General features: G+C 32.1%; 1 protein-coding gene across 1 annotated transcript in view; it reads left to right on the top strand.

The window, feature by feature from the left end:
• LOC142242422 (endoplasmic reticulum aminopeptidase 2) overlaps positions 1–17,706 on the top strand; it is a 108,602-nt gene that overhangs the window by 29,750 nt on the left and 61,146 nt on the right. The window contains exon 3 of the mRNA XM_075314001.1: positions 17,462–17,650. Within this exon, the coding sequence (XP_075170116.1) occupies positions 17,462–17,650 (189 nt within the window). The remainder of the gene's footprint in view (positions 1–17,461; positions 17,651–17,706) is intronic.

The raw sequence follows: 17,706 nt of genomic DNA, 5'->3' as shown, positions 1-17,706 counted from the left end.
ATATCCCAACATAAAAAGCATCGCCAAACATGTTAGGTTAGGTTAAGTAAGAAACGATGAATTTAACATGGGCTTGTCATAGGACGGATCTTCACAATTTCAACAGCTGTTGCAATGAATTTACATCACTTCTTAAGGTGTGATCCAAATGCAGAGTTTTTTATGCGAATTACAAAATTTTGTGATATTTTTATAAATAAATAATTTTAATAACATTTTATAATTTATAATGTATTCTATACTTTTATGATTTATAATTGATTCTAAAAAAAATCACACAATTTTTAGCACAGATTTAGCATTTCTTCGAACATTATTTAAATAATTTCTACCATTTTATTAATCCTTACTCTGCTTTTAACCTATTTGAAACAAAAAAAAAAAAAACGATAAAATTACCATTTAAAAATATTAAAAAGAGAGAGTAGTCAAAATAAAGAACATCTTTGAGAGGACATTTTTTTACGTGATTTTGCAATTTTTTGATTTTGCGAATCAAACATCGCAACTTTTTTAACATAGATTTAGCATTTCTTCGAACATAATTTAAATAATTTCTAGCATTTTAAAGGGTGATTCTTTTGAGGTTAGGATTTTCATGCATTAGTATTTGACAGATCACGTGGGATTTCAGACATGGTGTCAAAGAGAAAGATGCTCAGTATGCTTTGACATTTCATCATGAATAGACTTACTAACGAGCCACAACGTCGAATTTTCAGTGAATGGGCCCTAGAAAAGTTGGCAGAAAATCCGCTTTTTTATCGACAAATTTTGTTCAGCGATGAGGCTCATTTCTGGTTGAATGGCTACGTAAATAAGCAAAATTGCCGCATTTGGAGTGAAGAGCAACCAGAAGCCGTTCAAGAACTGCCCATGCATCCCGAAAAATGCACTGTTTGGTGTGGTTTGTACGCTGGTGGAATCATTGGACCGTATTTTTTCAAAGATGCTGTTGGACGCAACGTTACGGTGAATGGCGATCGCTATCGTTCGATGCTAACAAACTTTTTGTTGCCAAAAATGGAAGAACTGAACTTGGTTGACATGTGGTTTCAACAAGATGGCGCTACATGCCACACAGCTCGCGATTCTATGGCCATTTTGAGGGAAAACTTCGGAGAACAATTCATCTCAAGAAATGGACCGGTAAGTTGGCCACCAAGATCATGCGATTTGACGCCTTTAGACTATTTTTTGTGGGGCTACGTCAAGTCTAAAGTCTACAGAAATAAGCCAGCAACTATTCCAGCTTTGGAAGACAACATTTCCGAAGAAATTCGGGCTATTCCGGCCGAAATGCTCGAAAAAGTTGCCCAAAATTGGACTTTCCGAATGGACCACCTAAGACGCAGCCGCGGTCAACATTTAAATGAAATTATCTTCAAAAAGTAAATGTCATGGACCAATCTAACGTTTCAAATAAAGAACCGATGAGATTTTGCAAATTTTATGCGTTTTTTAAAAAAAAAAAGTTATCAAGCTCTTAACAAATCACCCTTTATTAATCCTTACTCTGCTTTTAACCTATATGAAACAAAACAAACAAAGATAAAATTACCATTTCAAAATATTAAAAAAAGAGAGTAGTTAAAATAAAGAACATATTTAGGAGGACAGTTTTGGCAGTGATTTCGAGCCTTTACTCCCACATTTTTTTTGCTGGGTAGTCATATACTACAAGAAAACCCCGTTGCGTATACGTTATCGAAATTAAAATGACATTGACCATACGCACTACAGAACAAGTTGTAGTCATTTGAAAACATGGTTGTCAGTTCTGCAAAAAAAAATCTACAAAAATTTGAGGAAAATTTGACAAAGCAATACCCAATTTCAAAAATTTTATTTTGAAATTTTTTTGATCAAAATTTTCTGGTTATTAAAAAATGTTTTTTCTTCGAAAGACCGATTTTCTTGAAATACCGTACATCCAAATATTTAATGAATCTCGAAAATCTTGCAAAATATCAGCCAAATCGGTTCAGATTTAGATATAGCTCCCATATATATCTTTCGTCCGATTTAGACTCATATGACCACAGAGGCCAAAGTTTACTACCGATCTTAGTGAAATTTTGCACAGAGGGTAGTATAGACATTCTACCAATGCTTGGTAAATTTGATTGAAATCGGTTCAAATTTAGATATAGCTCCCATATATATCTTTCGTCCGATTTGAACTTATATGGTCACAAAAGCCAGAGTTTGGCCGTGATTTGCTTCAAATATTGCACAAGGGGTACGTTTAATAGTATCGTTAAGCGTGTCAAATTTTGTTAAAATCGGTTCAGATTTAGATATAGTTCACATATATATCTTTCGTCCGATTTGGACTTATATGGTCTCAAAAGCCAGAGTTTTGCCCGGACTTACTTCAAATTTTGCACATGCGGTACTTTTAACGATACTATTGTATGTGCCAAATATGGTCAAAACCGATTCAGATTTAGATATAGCTCCCATATATATATTTCGTCCGATTCGAATTTTGCACAGAGGGTAGTATTGACATTCTACCAATGCTTGGTAAATTTGATTGAAATCGGTTCAAATTTAGATATAGCTCCCATATATATCTTTCGTCCGATTTGAAGTTATATGGTCACAAAAGCCAGAGTTTTGCCGTGATTTGCTTCAAATTTCGCACAAGGAGTACGTTTAGTAGTATCGGTAATTGTGCCAAATTTGGTTGAAATTGGTTCAGATTTAGATATGGCTCCCATATATATCTTCCGTCCGATTTGCACTCATATGACCAGGGGGGCCAAAGTTATAGTCCCATTTACGTGAAATTTCGCATAGATAGCAGAATTATTATTCTAACTATACATGTCAAATTTAGTCAAAATCGGTTCAGATTATATATAGCTCCCATATATACGTAAACCAGAGTTGGGGAAATATGGTAGACTGTTACACATTTTAGACCCATTTTCAATGGAAGCTTCCTCCAATTAATTGGATAGCGTTAGCCGATTTAAATTTTAATTCTAGAGATTTTGTAGAAGTAAAAAAATGTCTCCTTTATATAGCTTCCAGCAAATGTGGAGTAGTTGAGATGGTAACACAAATTTTGGCCTACATAGGGGTGAAGGGTATAATATAGTCGGCCGCGCCCGACTTTAAACTTTACTTACTTGTTTATTATAGATATTTATTTGCAATATTATATATTATCATCTCTCCTATTAGCGAATATATTTTTGGTGTATAAATATCCCTTGAATTGTAAATGTGTTGAATTTTAAATATTTAACGATTCAGATTGCACCAACAAGGAAAAGTTACTACTTCTTTAAAAATGGCTCTCCCTTACTCTACTCTACCTATTCACAAAGGACTTTGACGAAATAGCCAACACGAAATTTAAAATTTTTTTAAAGATATGTATTGAATATATAGAAAATTTTATTTCTATAGAAAATTTTGTCAAAATTTTATTTCTATAGAATATATTGTCAAAATTTTATTTCAATAAAAAATTTTGGCAATTTTTTTTTCTATAGAAGATTTTGTCAAAATTTTAATTCTATAGAAAATTTTGTCAAAACTTTATTTCTATATATTTTTTTTTCAAAATTTTATTTCTATAGAAAATTTTATCGAAATTGTATTTCTATAGAAAATTTTGTCAAAATTTCATTTCTTGTCAAAATTATAGAAATATTTGTCAAAATTTTATTTCTTTAGAAAATTTTGTCAAAATTTCATTTTTATAAACAATTTTTTCAAAATTGTATTTCTATTATTTTTGTCAAAATTTTATTTATATAGAAAATTTTGTCAAAATTTTATAGAAAGTTTTTTCAAAATTTTGTCAAAATTTTATTTCTATAGAAGATTTTATCAAAATTTTATTTCTATAGAAAATTTTGTCAAAATTTTATTTTTATAAACAATTTTTTTAAAATTGTATTTCTATTATTTTTGTCAAAATTTTATTTCTTTATAAAATTTTGTCAAAATTTTATTTATGTAGAAAATTTTGTCAAAATTTTCTTTCTATAGAAAGTTTTGTCAAAATTTTATTTCTATAGAAAGTTTTGTCAAAATTTTATTTCTATAGAAAATTTTGTCGAAATTTTATTTCTATAGAAAATGTTGTCAAAATTTTATTTTTATAGAAAATTTTCTCAAAATTTTATTTCTATGGAAAATTTTGTCAACATTTTATTTCTATAGAAAATTTTGTCAACATTTTATTTTTATAGAAAATTTTGTCAAAATTTCATTTCTTGTCAAAATTGTATTTCTATTATTTTTGTTAAAATTTTATTTCTATAGAAAATGTTGTCAAAATTTTATTTCTATAGAAAATTTTGTCAAAATTTTATTTCTATAGAAGATTTTGTCAAAATTTTAATTCTATAAAAAATTTTGTCATAAGTTTATTTCCATAGAATATTTTGTCAAAATTTGATTACTATAGAAAATTTTGTAAAATTATTTCTATAGAAAATTTTGTCGAATTTGTATTTCTACAGAAAATTTTGTCTAAATTTCAATTCTTGTCAGAATGATATTTCTATTATTTTTGTCAAAATTTTATTTCTTTAGAAAATTTTGTCAAACTTTAATTTCTTGTCCAAATTGTATTTCAATCATTTTTGTCAAAATTGTATTTCTATAGAAAATTTTGTCAAAATTTCATTTCTATTATTTTTGTCAAAATTTTATTTCTATGGAAAATTTAGTCAAAATTTTATTTCTATATAAAAGTTTGTCAAAATTTTATTTATATAGAAATTTTGTCAACATTTTATTTCTATAGAAAAGTTTGTTAAAATTTTATTTCTATAGAAAATTTTGCCAAATTTAATTTCTTGTCAAAATTGTATTTCTATTATTTTTTTCAAAATTTTATTTCTAAGAAAAATTTTGTCAAAATTTTACTTCTTTAGAAAATTTTGTCAAAATTTTATTTCTATAGAAAATTTTGTCAAAATTTTATTTCTGTACAAATTTTTGTTAAAATTTTATTTCTATACAAAATTTTGTCAAAATTTTATTTCTATAAAATATTTTGTCAAAATTTTATTTTTATAGAAAATTTCGTCAAAATTTTATTTATATAGAAAATTTTCTCAAAATTTTATTTCTATAGAAAATTTTGTCAAAATTTTACTTCTATAGAAAATTTTGTCAAAATTTTATTTCTATAGAAAATTTTGTCAAAATTTTATTTCTATAGAAAATTAAAGTATCTCTTATTCGGAAACCCAGCAAACAAATTTGGAAGTTCTTCTAACGACACGACTTTAAAAGCACTTCCAAAAATGTCCTCCCAAAGATGTTCTTTATTTTAACTGCACAGGAAGTTCATTTGAGTCAATTTTTTATAACTCATATTTTTCATATTTTTAATGGGAGATTTAAAATTTTATTGTTTCAAATAGATTAAAAACAGATTAAGAATAAGTGCAAATTATTTAAATTTTGCCCAAAATCCTTTCTAGAAAAATTGCGAATTTTTGTAAATATTCGATGTCGAACGTTCACGACAAACGTTATAATGCATTAAAAATCATAAAAAAAAAATTTATAAATTATTTATTTGTCAAAATATCAAAAAATTTCTTAATTGACATCCGAAACACTGGATTCGCATCACACCTTAAGAAGTGATGCAAATTCAGTGCAAGGGCTGGTAAAATGGTGGACATCCGTCCTATGACAAGCCCATGTTAAATTCATCGCTTCTGCGTCAATTTTGCACCACTTGCGGATCCAAAAAGTACATTTTCACTACTTTTTTGGCGACGCTTTTTTTGCTGGGAAGGAATATTTTGAAAATTCAACCAAAACATCAAGCATTCTACCAATCTACCAAACGGTAAAATATCTACCATTTTTGGTAGAATTCTACCAACTGTGCACGCAAAAAAATAATTCTTTCCTCCCAAACGAAATTTTAGACAAACAAAGTTCATTTCTCATTTGCTTTTCGCTGTAAGGAAGTGTATTTGGGAGAAAAGTATATACTTTTTGTGATAAACGTTTATTCTTTTCCAGGATGTAAAAACAATTTCATAAGGACAAACTCAAAAAAAAAATATTTTTCTTGCTAATTGCATTTTCCCTCACATCTTTCTCACATCCACGATGTTTTTTAGTTCTTAACACCTTTTCCTGTAATACCAACAATGTAGAAGAAATTATACGATTTTATAAATTTTTAATTTTTTTTTTACCTTTCGCCTGGACGGAGAATCGAACCGCGGACCATGCACTTTGTAAGCCAACACACTAACCACTGAGCTATGTACCTGTTATGGTCATCAATAGATAAATATCCACATAAGTTATATTTATATAGCATAGCTTGCGGCGCCCACGAACCGAATACACAAAGTTTATTTAACAGAAACAAACATTTAGTTTGGCACCGTGGTGCAGTGGTTGCTACGTCTGACTTGCATGCCAAGGGTCGTGGGTTCGATCCCTGCTTCGACCAAAGTTTTTTTTTTACATATATTCCAGATATGTTCGGAAGATTCCGAAAAAATTACATTGTAGTATATTAAATTTTGAACTGTAAAATGTGCCTTATTAAAGACCTAAAGTCAGAAAAGAACAGTGTTTGATATAAACGAAATGGACTGTGTTGTTGTTTCAAAAATAACTTTTTTTATTGAAAAAAAAAAAATTTTTGTAACAAACGAATTTTTTTGGTGATAAAAGCTTAAAATTTTCGAAGCAATTCAAAAAACTCTAACAAAAGAAAAACGTTTTCGGTACACGTTTTCCAAACGTTTTTTTTTGCGTGTGGCAACCGTGTTTGTAAACCCTAAAAAAACTCTAACTACCAAACAAGTATATACGCCAGGCCGAAGCTTATGTAGATGGGTTGTGTTAACACATACCAATGGTAAGGCATCTTAAATATCCTTAACTTTTTCTTATGCATTGTGTTTGTACGGAATCTTACAGTTTGGTCAATCGATACGATTTGTTGAACCTGGGTCTGTTGGCCCACCATAAAGAACGCCTTAGCTCACTCAGCCATAAACGACATTGAATACGATGCGTAAAATGTCTATTCAAATGTTTATGATACGAACCTACTGTGACACCACGGCATGACATTCTGACTACTTCCATAGATGTTCTCAATTGTTATGAATAAAAAATAAAGAACGCTGGTTCAAATCTCACCATCTGCAAAAGTTCTTCTAAAGGTTCAATTTAAAAAGCGCTTTCAAAAATGTCCTCCTAAAGATGTTCTTTATTTTAACTACACAGGAAGTTCGTTTAATTAAATTTTTTATAACTCGCTTTTTTCATATTTTTACTTAAATTCAAAACAGTGTAAGAATTAATAAAATGATACAAATTATTAAAATTTTGTCGAAAAAATGCTAAATCCAAAAAAAAAATTAAAATATTTTGTGTCAAATGTTTCAGACAAGCGTTAGAATGCATTAAAAATCATAAAAAAATATAAAAATTATTTCTTTGCAAAATATAACAAATATATTTTAATCAGATCCAAAACACTGAACTCGGATCACACCTTAAGAAGGGATGCAAATTCAGTTCAACGGCTGTTGGTGGACATTCGTATTATGACAAGCCCATGTTAAAATCATCGCTTCTGCGCCAATTTTGCACCACTTCCGGATGCAAAATTAACATTTGGACTACTTTTTTGGCGACGCTTTTTTTGCTGGGAACCTATATAAGCAAATTCAGTTCTTGATCGGCTTATATAGAGGAATCTTTACAATATTATGAACCGATATGAACCAATTTTCGCACGGTACGTTAGGTTAGGTTTGGGATGAAATTTGTTCTTCCGTGAGAATTCCAAAAGTCAATTTTGGGAATCGGTTTAATCGCTTGTGTAGAATTATGTTCCTATATGGACCAATTTTTACATGATCCTAGAGGCCATATACTAACACCATGCACCAAATTTCAACCAGATCAGATGAAATTTGCACCTTTGCAAAGCTTCGTAAATCAAGTATGGGGATCGGTTTATATGGGGAATATATATAATTAAGGACCGATATGAACCAATTTGTCCATGCCATATATTGGCATCATGTACCTAATTTCAACCGGATTGGAAGAAATTTGCTCCTCATAGAGAATCTGCAGGCCCAATCTGGAGATCGGTTGATATGGCGGCTATATATAATTATGAACCGATATGGACCAATTTTCGCATGGTTATTTGAGATCGTAGACTAACACCACGTACCAAATTTCAATGGGTCCGAATCTAGTCGGTCGGTTTATATGGGGGCTATGTCTAAAAGTGATCCACTATTGCAATACCGTCCGACCGACATCAATAACAACTACTTGTGCCAAGTCTAATGTCGATAGCATGATATCAACCAAAGACCATAGAAAAAGAAGACATGAATTGGGCATGTTGTTATTCTTTTTTCTCAAGAACCAGAGATTAGCCCCATACATGTTCGTTGAGAAGTTGCAACTTTCTTTCGGTTTCTCTTTTCATTTTGCATTCGTAACAAAACCTAATTCTCTTATTTTAGCAATTTTTTTAACTTTTAAAAGAACAAAAACACTTCATAAAACATTTAATTAATAATTTAGTGCAAAAGACACAGAAATTGGCAGGAACTATTGAGAAAATAGCAAAATAAAAATTGTCTGTTGTCAAACCAGTAAGTTCGAAGCGCTTTTCCTACAAGTATGGGGCTAATCTCTGGTTCTTAGCACTAACACTATCAAAGCCCAATTCATGTCTTCTTTTTCTATGGTCTTTGATATCAGCAGACAGACGACATCACCAATATTTGGATAAGTTACAATGACAAAGTTAATATACCCTCTATGGGGAGGGTATAATAATCTTGAAGTTAATATATTCCAAAGTTGGTTGTATGTTAGGTTTCGTAGGAAATTTTATTATTTCGATTCATTTCTAAAAATTAGCTTTAGTCGACTTGGATATAATAGCTTACGGTTTAAAAATGCTTTCGAGCATGTAAAATGAATTATGCCCAACAAACTGTTATAGAACATCGGCTCAAAAAATTGGCTTCATTTTATCTTTTGATTTTTATAGAACAACAAAAGTGTGTATATTTGCCGCCATTGTCAAATCCCAAAAAGAGAAAATAGGCCCCATTTGAAAACGAAGAACAAGGCGCTATGAATATGAGCCCTATGATTTTTTTCAATTTTTAATTTTTATTCATTCAAAATCATCTTATTGCAATAAAGTACATATTTTCAGTTGTGTTTATATGAGTCCCATGAAAATTACCCTCAAAACCTAAATAGAGGACCCAAAAATTTATGTGGAAAACAACAAAAACACCAAAATTTTATGTTTTTTTATGAAAATAAACTTTAATATTTCCAATGAAAATAAACCCCAATTTACCTTTTGGGGTCGATTTTCGTGTTCTCATTCGTAAATTAATCATCGCAAAGCTGTCACATTTATACGCGTATCATTAATATGAGTTAATTTTGGTAATGCAATCTATGTATCACGCGGGAAATTTTTCAATTGACCTGTTAGACTATCTTTGGCTAATACACAGAAATTTTTTTTTCTGTCTCATTCACGAAATTAATTGATCCAATAAATTTCTTTATTGAAATATCTTCAATCACAGAAATGATAGTATCAATTAAAAAATTAATTGATCCAAATAAAAAATTAAACAATTAATTTTTGTGATTGTTTTTTGTTTCAATTAAAAAATTTAATGAATCAATTAAATTTTTATTTGAATATTTTTTAAAACTCAATTAAGACTTTAATTGGAAACATTTTCGTAGAACTTTTTTCTGTGTAGTGCAAGATTGAATTCTGTTTTTTAAGGAAATTGAATTCAAATTTCTTATCTATCTCTTCGATTGCAACTTTTCTACATCTATTCATCGCCAACTATATGGGACACATCACAGCAGGAAAATAGATATCGAGTAAAAAAAAATACAAATATCGCTCATGTCAACTCATCTAAACATCCTTGCAGTGTCGTTTGTTCTCAATAGAAGCAATATGCAATTATTTTGTTGTTCTTGTTTTTATTTTAAATTGTTTCTCTAACTTTGTGTGATAAAAACAAAAAACATTGTGGCATTTTGTTTTATTCCTTTCTTTGTACACAATATTATTTTCTAATGTTAGTAACAGTGGGAGATATTGAACGAAATACGAATATTAAAAAAAATATATATAATAATATAATAATTTCACGAGTAAAAATTGAAGGATCAGAAGTGAGACAATTGGATCTCAAAAAGAAGTATAAATGGTACGAATCTTAAATACCCAGCACCATGGAACTCATACAATATTTTTCTTTTAAAACATCTCCTAGAAATGGATTGTTATATATATATATATTACACATATATAAAATCACAAGTTTTAATTGCAGATAAAAACAAGTAAGGAAAGTCTAAAGTCGGGCGGGGCCGACTATATTATACCCTGCACCACTTTGTAGATCTAAATTTTCGATACCATATCACATCAAATGTGGTATGTGCTATATATAAAGGCTTGTCCCAAATATATACATTTAAATATCACTCGATTTTGACAGAATTTGATAGACTTTTACAAAATCTAATGCACTAGGGCTAATGCACTAGGGTGGAACACAATTTTAGTAAAAAAAAAATATGGGAAACATTTAAATCTGAAGCAATTTTAAGAAAACTTCGCAAAATTTTATTTATGATTTATCGCTCGATATACATGTATTAGAAGTATTTTAGAGTCAGAGAAGAAAATTAGAGTCATTTTTACAACTTTTCGACTAAGCAGTGGCGATTTAACAAGGAAAATGTTGATATTTTGACCATTTTTGTCGAAATCAGAAAAACATATATATGGGAGCTATATCTAAATCTGAACCGATTTCAATCAAATTTGGCACACATGACTATATTACTAATTGTACTCCTAGTGCAAAATTTTAACCAAATTGGGCCAAAACTCTGGCTTCTGGGGCCATATAAGTCCATATCGGGCGAAAAATATATATGGAAGCTATATCTAAATCTGAACCGATTTCAGTCAAATTTGGCACACATGACTATACTACCAATTGTACTCCTTGTGCAAAATTTCAAGCTAATCGGCATAAAACTCTGGCTTCTGGGTCCACGTAAGTGCATATCGGGCGAAAGATATATATGGGAGCTATATCTAAATCTAAATCGATTTCAACCAAATTTGGCACGCGTAGCTACAATGCTAAATCTACTCCCTGTGCAAAATTTGAACCAAATTGGGCCAAAACTCTGGCTTTTACGACCATATTAGTCCATATCGGGCGAAAGATATATATGGGAGCTATATCTAACTCTGAACCGATTTCAATCAAATTTTGCACACTTGACTATACTACTACTTTACTATACTACTAGTGCAAAATTTCAACCAAATTCGGCCAAAAATCTGGATTCTTGGGCCATATAAGTCCATATAGGACGAAAGATATATATGGGAGCTATATCTAAATCTGAACCGATTTCTTCCAAAATCAATAGGGTTCTATTCTGACCCAAATTAGAAACATGTGCCAAATTTGAAGGCGATTGGACTTAAATTGCGACCTAGACTTTGATCACAAAAATGTGTTCACAGAGAGACGGACGGACGGACGGACGGACGGACAGACGGACATGGTTATATCGACTCAGGGACCCACCCTGAGCATTATTGCCAAAGACACCATGTGTCTATCTCGTCTCCTTCTGGGTGTTACAAACATATGCACTAACTTATAATACCCTGTTCCACAGTGTGGCGCAGGGTATAAATATTGCAAATTCGGTTACTATTGGATATATTTCAAGTAAATTTAATCGAACAGACCCCTTCCTCAAAACAATGATATTTAATGTGTTTGCGGATATGTCATGTAAAAATTGCTCTTTTTTTCTGACCCAAGAAGTCCAATCGGTAGATTGGTCTTATAAAGGAGTTATCGTTATATCAAAATATTTATCGATTTAAACTTTATTTGGTATAGTTCCAGATTATAAATTTTAAGCAAATCGGATAAAAATTAATGCCTTCAAGAAGACAAATCGGGAAATCGGTCTATATACGAGCTATATTACTCGTAATACACGACCCACCTAATGTATATTAAATTTAGCATTGGCTCTTTATGACATTAAACTATTAGCCTCTATTTGGTAGGGATATCAGAATATGGAACAGCTGCATACAAATCCTAAAATACATCTAGATTTCAAATTTCAAACAAATCGGATGATATGTGCGGCTTTCATGCCCACAAAAAAAAAAGTAAAAGTCTATTAGAACTCGATTGAAGCGTTTTTTTTTTGGCCGAAGCCGATGTTCGCCACAAAAAAAAATAATCGGCCGAAGTAGATTATTTTCCTGAAATTTGTAATTAAAGAAATTTGGAGTGTTTTAGTTCAATATTAGAATATTTTATTCAACAAAAGCCATAAAAACAACAATAAAAGGCAATTCAGTCCATGTCTTATAATTTTAATAACTAAACTAACAATTTTTTAGTATTAAAAATTCAGTAGTTTGGTATTATAGCGATAAACAAGGATTTTTAAATTTTTTAACGTTTTAGTTGTACTGGGTGTTTTCAATGAGACAAATTCAACAATGCACTATGAGTCAAATGGCACCTAGAGCCCTGAAATTTTACACATATAACAAACAAATATGAAAAAAATTGGACCGATCCGCCCACTGACACGCCCACTTGAGTATGCAAGGTGTATCTCAACCCAGCAAAAAAAAATGAGTATATAAAGCAGTAAGTTCGGCCGGTATATAAAGCAGTAAGTTCGGCCGAATCTTAAATACCTACCACCACGAATCAAATATCATAGTTTCCTTTGGAAATTTCAGGGGGGTTTGATGACAGATATTCTCCCAAGCAGAGCAGTTAAACCAGTACACTTTATAGATTTTACCTATGAAGTTTATATCAGATTCTGGATTTAAAAGAACCATTTTTGGTTGAGTTTTACGGGAATCATTAACATCTCTTGCAAGAAAATCATGAAATAACGCCTTGATTTGAAATCTCAAATCTGTAGATCTTTAACCCCTCGTGTAAATGATTGCGAGAAGTAAAATCTGAAAATTTTACATTCAGTTTCTAGCACTATTCATGATCAGTGCGCCTTCTATACCGTCAAGAAGTGAAATCGGTCTATATGGAGACCTTACCAAATGGGCCGATAAAAACTAAATCCGATACACGTTTTGTGAGTCTAAAACACCAGTATATTTCCAATTTCAGGCAAATCGGATAGAAACTACGGTTTCGAGAAATCCAAGGACTTAAATCGGGAGATCGGTTTTAGGGTGGCTATTCTAAAACATAGACCGATACTCACCGTTTTCGGTACACCTCTTTGTGGTATATATTCTTCTAGATTTCAAATTTCAAATTGGATAAAAACTACGGTTTCTAGAATCCCAAGAAGTAAAATCGGTCTAAATGGGGGATATACCAAAACATACACGTCATTTTCGGCACACGTATTTGTGGTCCTAAAATACCTCAAGATTTCCAATTTCAGGCAAATTGGATAAAAACTGCGGATTCTATAAGCCCAAGAAGTAAAATCAGGAGATCTGTCTATATGGGGGCTATACCAAAACATGGACCAATACTCACCAATTTTGACACACCTCTATATGGTCCTAAAATACCTCAAGATTTCCAATTTCAGGCAAATTGGATAAAAACTACGGTTTCTAGAAGCCCAAGATTTCAAATCGGGAGGTCGGTTTATATAGGGACTATATCAAAACATGGACCGATACTCACCAATTTTAACACATCGCTATATGGTCCTAAAATACCTCTAGATTTCAAATTGGATAAAAACAACGGTTTCTAGAAGCCCAAGATTTCAAATCGGGAGGTCGGTTTATATAGGGACTATATCAAAACCTGGACCAATATAGCCCACCTTCGAACTTGACCTGCCTGCAGGTCTAATTTGGTATGATATCTTATTATTATGGATTTAGATCTGATCAGATCTCAATATTTGTTCAGATCTAATTTGTTAGATATCAGGTTGGCTGATAAGTCCCCGGTCTAACAAAGAAAAATAAATTTTTTTGTCAAAATTCGTTTTTATTATTCAACATAGTTCCCTTCAAGAGCGATGCAACGATTATAACGACCTTCCAATTTTTTGATACCATTTTGGTAGTACTTCTTCGGTTTTGCCTCAAAATAGGCCTCAGTTTCGGCGATCACCTCTTCATTGCAGCCAAATTTTTTCCCTGCGAGCATCCTTTTGAGGTCTAAGAACTAGAAAAAAATCGCTGGGGCCAGATCTGGAGAATACGGTGGGGGGGTAGCAATTCGAAGCCCAATTCATGAATTTTTGCCATCGTTCTCAATGGCTTGTGGCACGGTGCGTTGTCTTGGAGGAACAACACTTTTTTCTTCTTCATATGGGACCGTTTTGCCGCGATTTCGACCTTCAAACTCTCCAATAACGCCATATAATAGTCACGGTTGATGGTTTTTCCCTTCTCAAGATAATCGATAAAAATTATTTCATGCGCATCCCAAAAAACAGAGGCCATTACTTTGCCAGCGAACTTTAGAGTCTTTCCACGCTTAGGAGACGGTTCATCGGTCGCTGTCCACTCTGCCGACTGTCGATTGGGCTCAGCAGTGTAGTGATGGAGCCATGTTTCATCCATTGTCACATACCGACGGAAAAACTCGGGTGTATTACGAGTTAACTGCTGCAAACACCGCTCAGAATCATCAACGCGTAGTTGTTTTTGGTCAAATGTGAGCTCGCGCGGCACCCATTTTGCACAGAGCTTCCGCATATCCAAATATTGATTAATGATATGACCAACACGTTCCTTTGATATCTTGAAGGCCTCTGCTATCTCGATCAACTTCATTTTACGGTCATTCAAAATCATTTTGTGGCTTTTTTTGATGTTTCGTCAGTAACCACCTCTTTCTGGCGTCCATTACGTTCACCGTTCTCCGTGCTCATTTCACCACGCTTGAATTTTGCATACCAATCAATTATTATTGATTACCCTGGACCAGAGTCCGGAAACTCATTATCAAGCCAAGTTTTTGCTTCCACCGTATTTTTTTCCCTTTAGAAAACTGTATTTTATCAAAACACGAAATTCCTTGTTTTCATTTTTTTTTCACAATAACAAAAGTTGCTTCACAAAAGACGCTCTATCTCACAAACTACAGACGTCAAATTTTGACACGAATCATTTGAAGGTTGGTACTAAATAAAAATAATATGCATTTAATACTAGCGACGCCATCTATGTGTCAGACCGGGGACTTATCAGCTAAACTGTTATGGTGGTGGATATAATGAGACATTAGATCTGAGCAGATATGAGGGGATGACACTGGATATCATCACATAGGTAGATTAGGTTAGGTTATGTGGCAGCCCGATGCATCAGGCTCACTTAGACTATTCAGTCCATTGTGATACCACATTGGTGAACTTCTCTCTTATCACTGAGTGCTGCCCGATTCCATGTTAAGCTCAATGACAAGGGACCTCCTTTTTATAGCCGAGACCGAACGGCGTTCCACATTGCAGTGAAACCACTTGGAGAAGTTTTGAAACCCTCAGAAATGTCACCAGCATTACTGAGGTGGGATAATCCACCGCTGAAAAACTTTTTGGTGTTCGGTCGAAGCAGGAATCGAACCTACGACCTTGTGTATGCAAGGCGGGCATGCTAACCATTGCACCACGGTGGCACATAGGTAATAAATCTACTGATACAGATAGAATTATATACAGTAATCCCTCGATTTACGTCGTGATTGGTTCCGGAATTTGACGACGTTAGTCGAAACGACGTAAACCGAATTAACAATTGCTCATACTTACTCCTAAGTCCATTTATGTATGTATGTGCGTGTACATAATAAAAAACTTCAAAAATAAAGGTAATTCAGTAATTTCGGTAAGAATTTCAGAAAAAAATGTATCGATGTCATCATCGTTGATACTTATTTTACGTATGGATGGCCTTTCTGATAAAGTGGGCAAAAAAAATCAACGACGTAAATCGAATTGCGACGTAAACCGAAGTTTGATGGAACAAAAAATTCGACGACGTAAATCGAAACAACGTAAACCAAGACGACGTAAATCGAGGGATTACTGTATAGCAACATATATTGTCAATGTTGCTATATATAATTCTATCTGTATCAGTAGATATGTCATATTATTGAGATCTAATCAGATATATAATATATAAACATATAATCATCAGCTGAGGTCTTATCAAATTAGATCCTTAAATTTAAAAAACTATTTGAATTTGAAATACATATTAGATTTGACAACACGAGTAAGGCTTTGGTCACACTAGGCAAATATTTGACCAAATTGAGTGTCAAACATTTTTTCAGAACCATTTTCCAAATATCTGGATACAGTTTTTAGAAAATAATCCTACAACGATGTTAGATATCCAATATGAGCTAAAAATGTCTGTTGGTTTGGTTGTGGCGACGGATTCTTTTTTGATTTCTGTCAAATATTTGCCCAGTGTGACCATAGCATAAAACTTGAGAGATCTAATTTGGTATGATCTAATCATATCTTATTATTATGGAATTAGATCTGATCAGATCTCAATATTTGTTCAGATCTAATTTGTTAGATATAATAATATATAGCCTTATATGTAGATAGATCTGATGTTAGATATTGTCATGTATGGGGTTATATCTAATTACATCTAATTATATCTCACCATGTCTGGTTAGATCCAAATAGCATATTTTGAGATCTAATCATATCTAATTAGATCCAATTTTTTACACGGGTTGCTACTATGGAATTGGATCTGATCAGATCTCAATATTGGTTCAGATCATATCTAGATTTAGACATAGATCTAAGTTTACGCATAGATCTAAAGGGGCCAATTTTGAGATCTAATCATCTCTAACTAAATGATCCTTCAATTTTTACACCGAAAAGTATAATTTTTCTCCCACTGTTAATTGTAAATCTAGTACACATTTCTGGATCTTTGATTATTTTGTAAAAAAAATACTATTTAACCTACTTTTGTAAACTTCATTATTTTATTATATAGTTTTAATTTTAATAGAGAAAACAAAAACAGTTTCGCTATTGTCACCAAAGCTTTACTCTTCAAGTAAAGCTATCACTACAGGACTTTATAGTTGATAGAAATAGCGAAACAAAACGAAAATAGGAAATGCATTAAGTAAAAAAAAACAAAATAGATAAAATCCAAAAACACCAGCAACTGGGACTTTATATAAAGCTCTATTGAAATTACCTCCTAGTGCGGGTTGTGCAACAACTTCTCCCTCTATAAAACTTTCTTTCTTCTCCTTCCCTAACCTAGCCTAGCTTAGTCTTTCAGTCTCTGAGTTTGATTTCTTCCTTGTTTTTTAATGACTTCATTTATTTTCTGTTTCCGTTTCCGTTGCAGATTGTTCGTGTGCTCGTAAATTACCTGCTGGTCTTCAAACGGACACAGAGAATGTCACAGAACCCTTTAATCCAATTGCCACCAATGGTGAACCATTTCCATGGCTCAATTTGACATTACCAACAAATGCTCGGCCAATGCGTTATATGGTGACAATACATCCGAATCTAACAACGTTGGATGTCAAAGGTATGTACGATATTTGTATTGAATTTAATATTAAGCAAAATGTATTTCGAAGTTTT

The sequence above is a fragment of the Haematobia irritans genome, chromosome 1 (assembly GCF_050003625.1).
Source record: "Haematobia irritans isolate KBUSLIRL chromosome 1, ASM5000362v1, whole genome shotgun sequence".
NCBI classification, from domain to species: Eukaryota; Metazoa; Arthropoda; class Insecta; order Diptera; family Muscidae; genus Haematobia; species Haematobia irritans.
The sequence above is the reverse complement of the archived record's forward strand: the minus strand, read 5'-3'. Positions and strand labels throughout refer to the sequence as shown.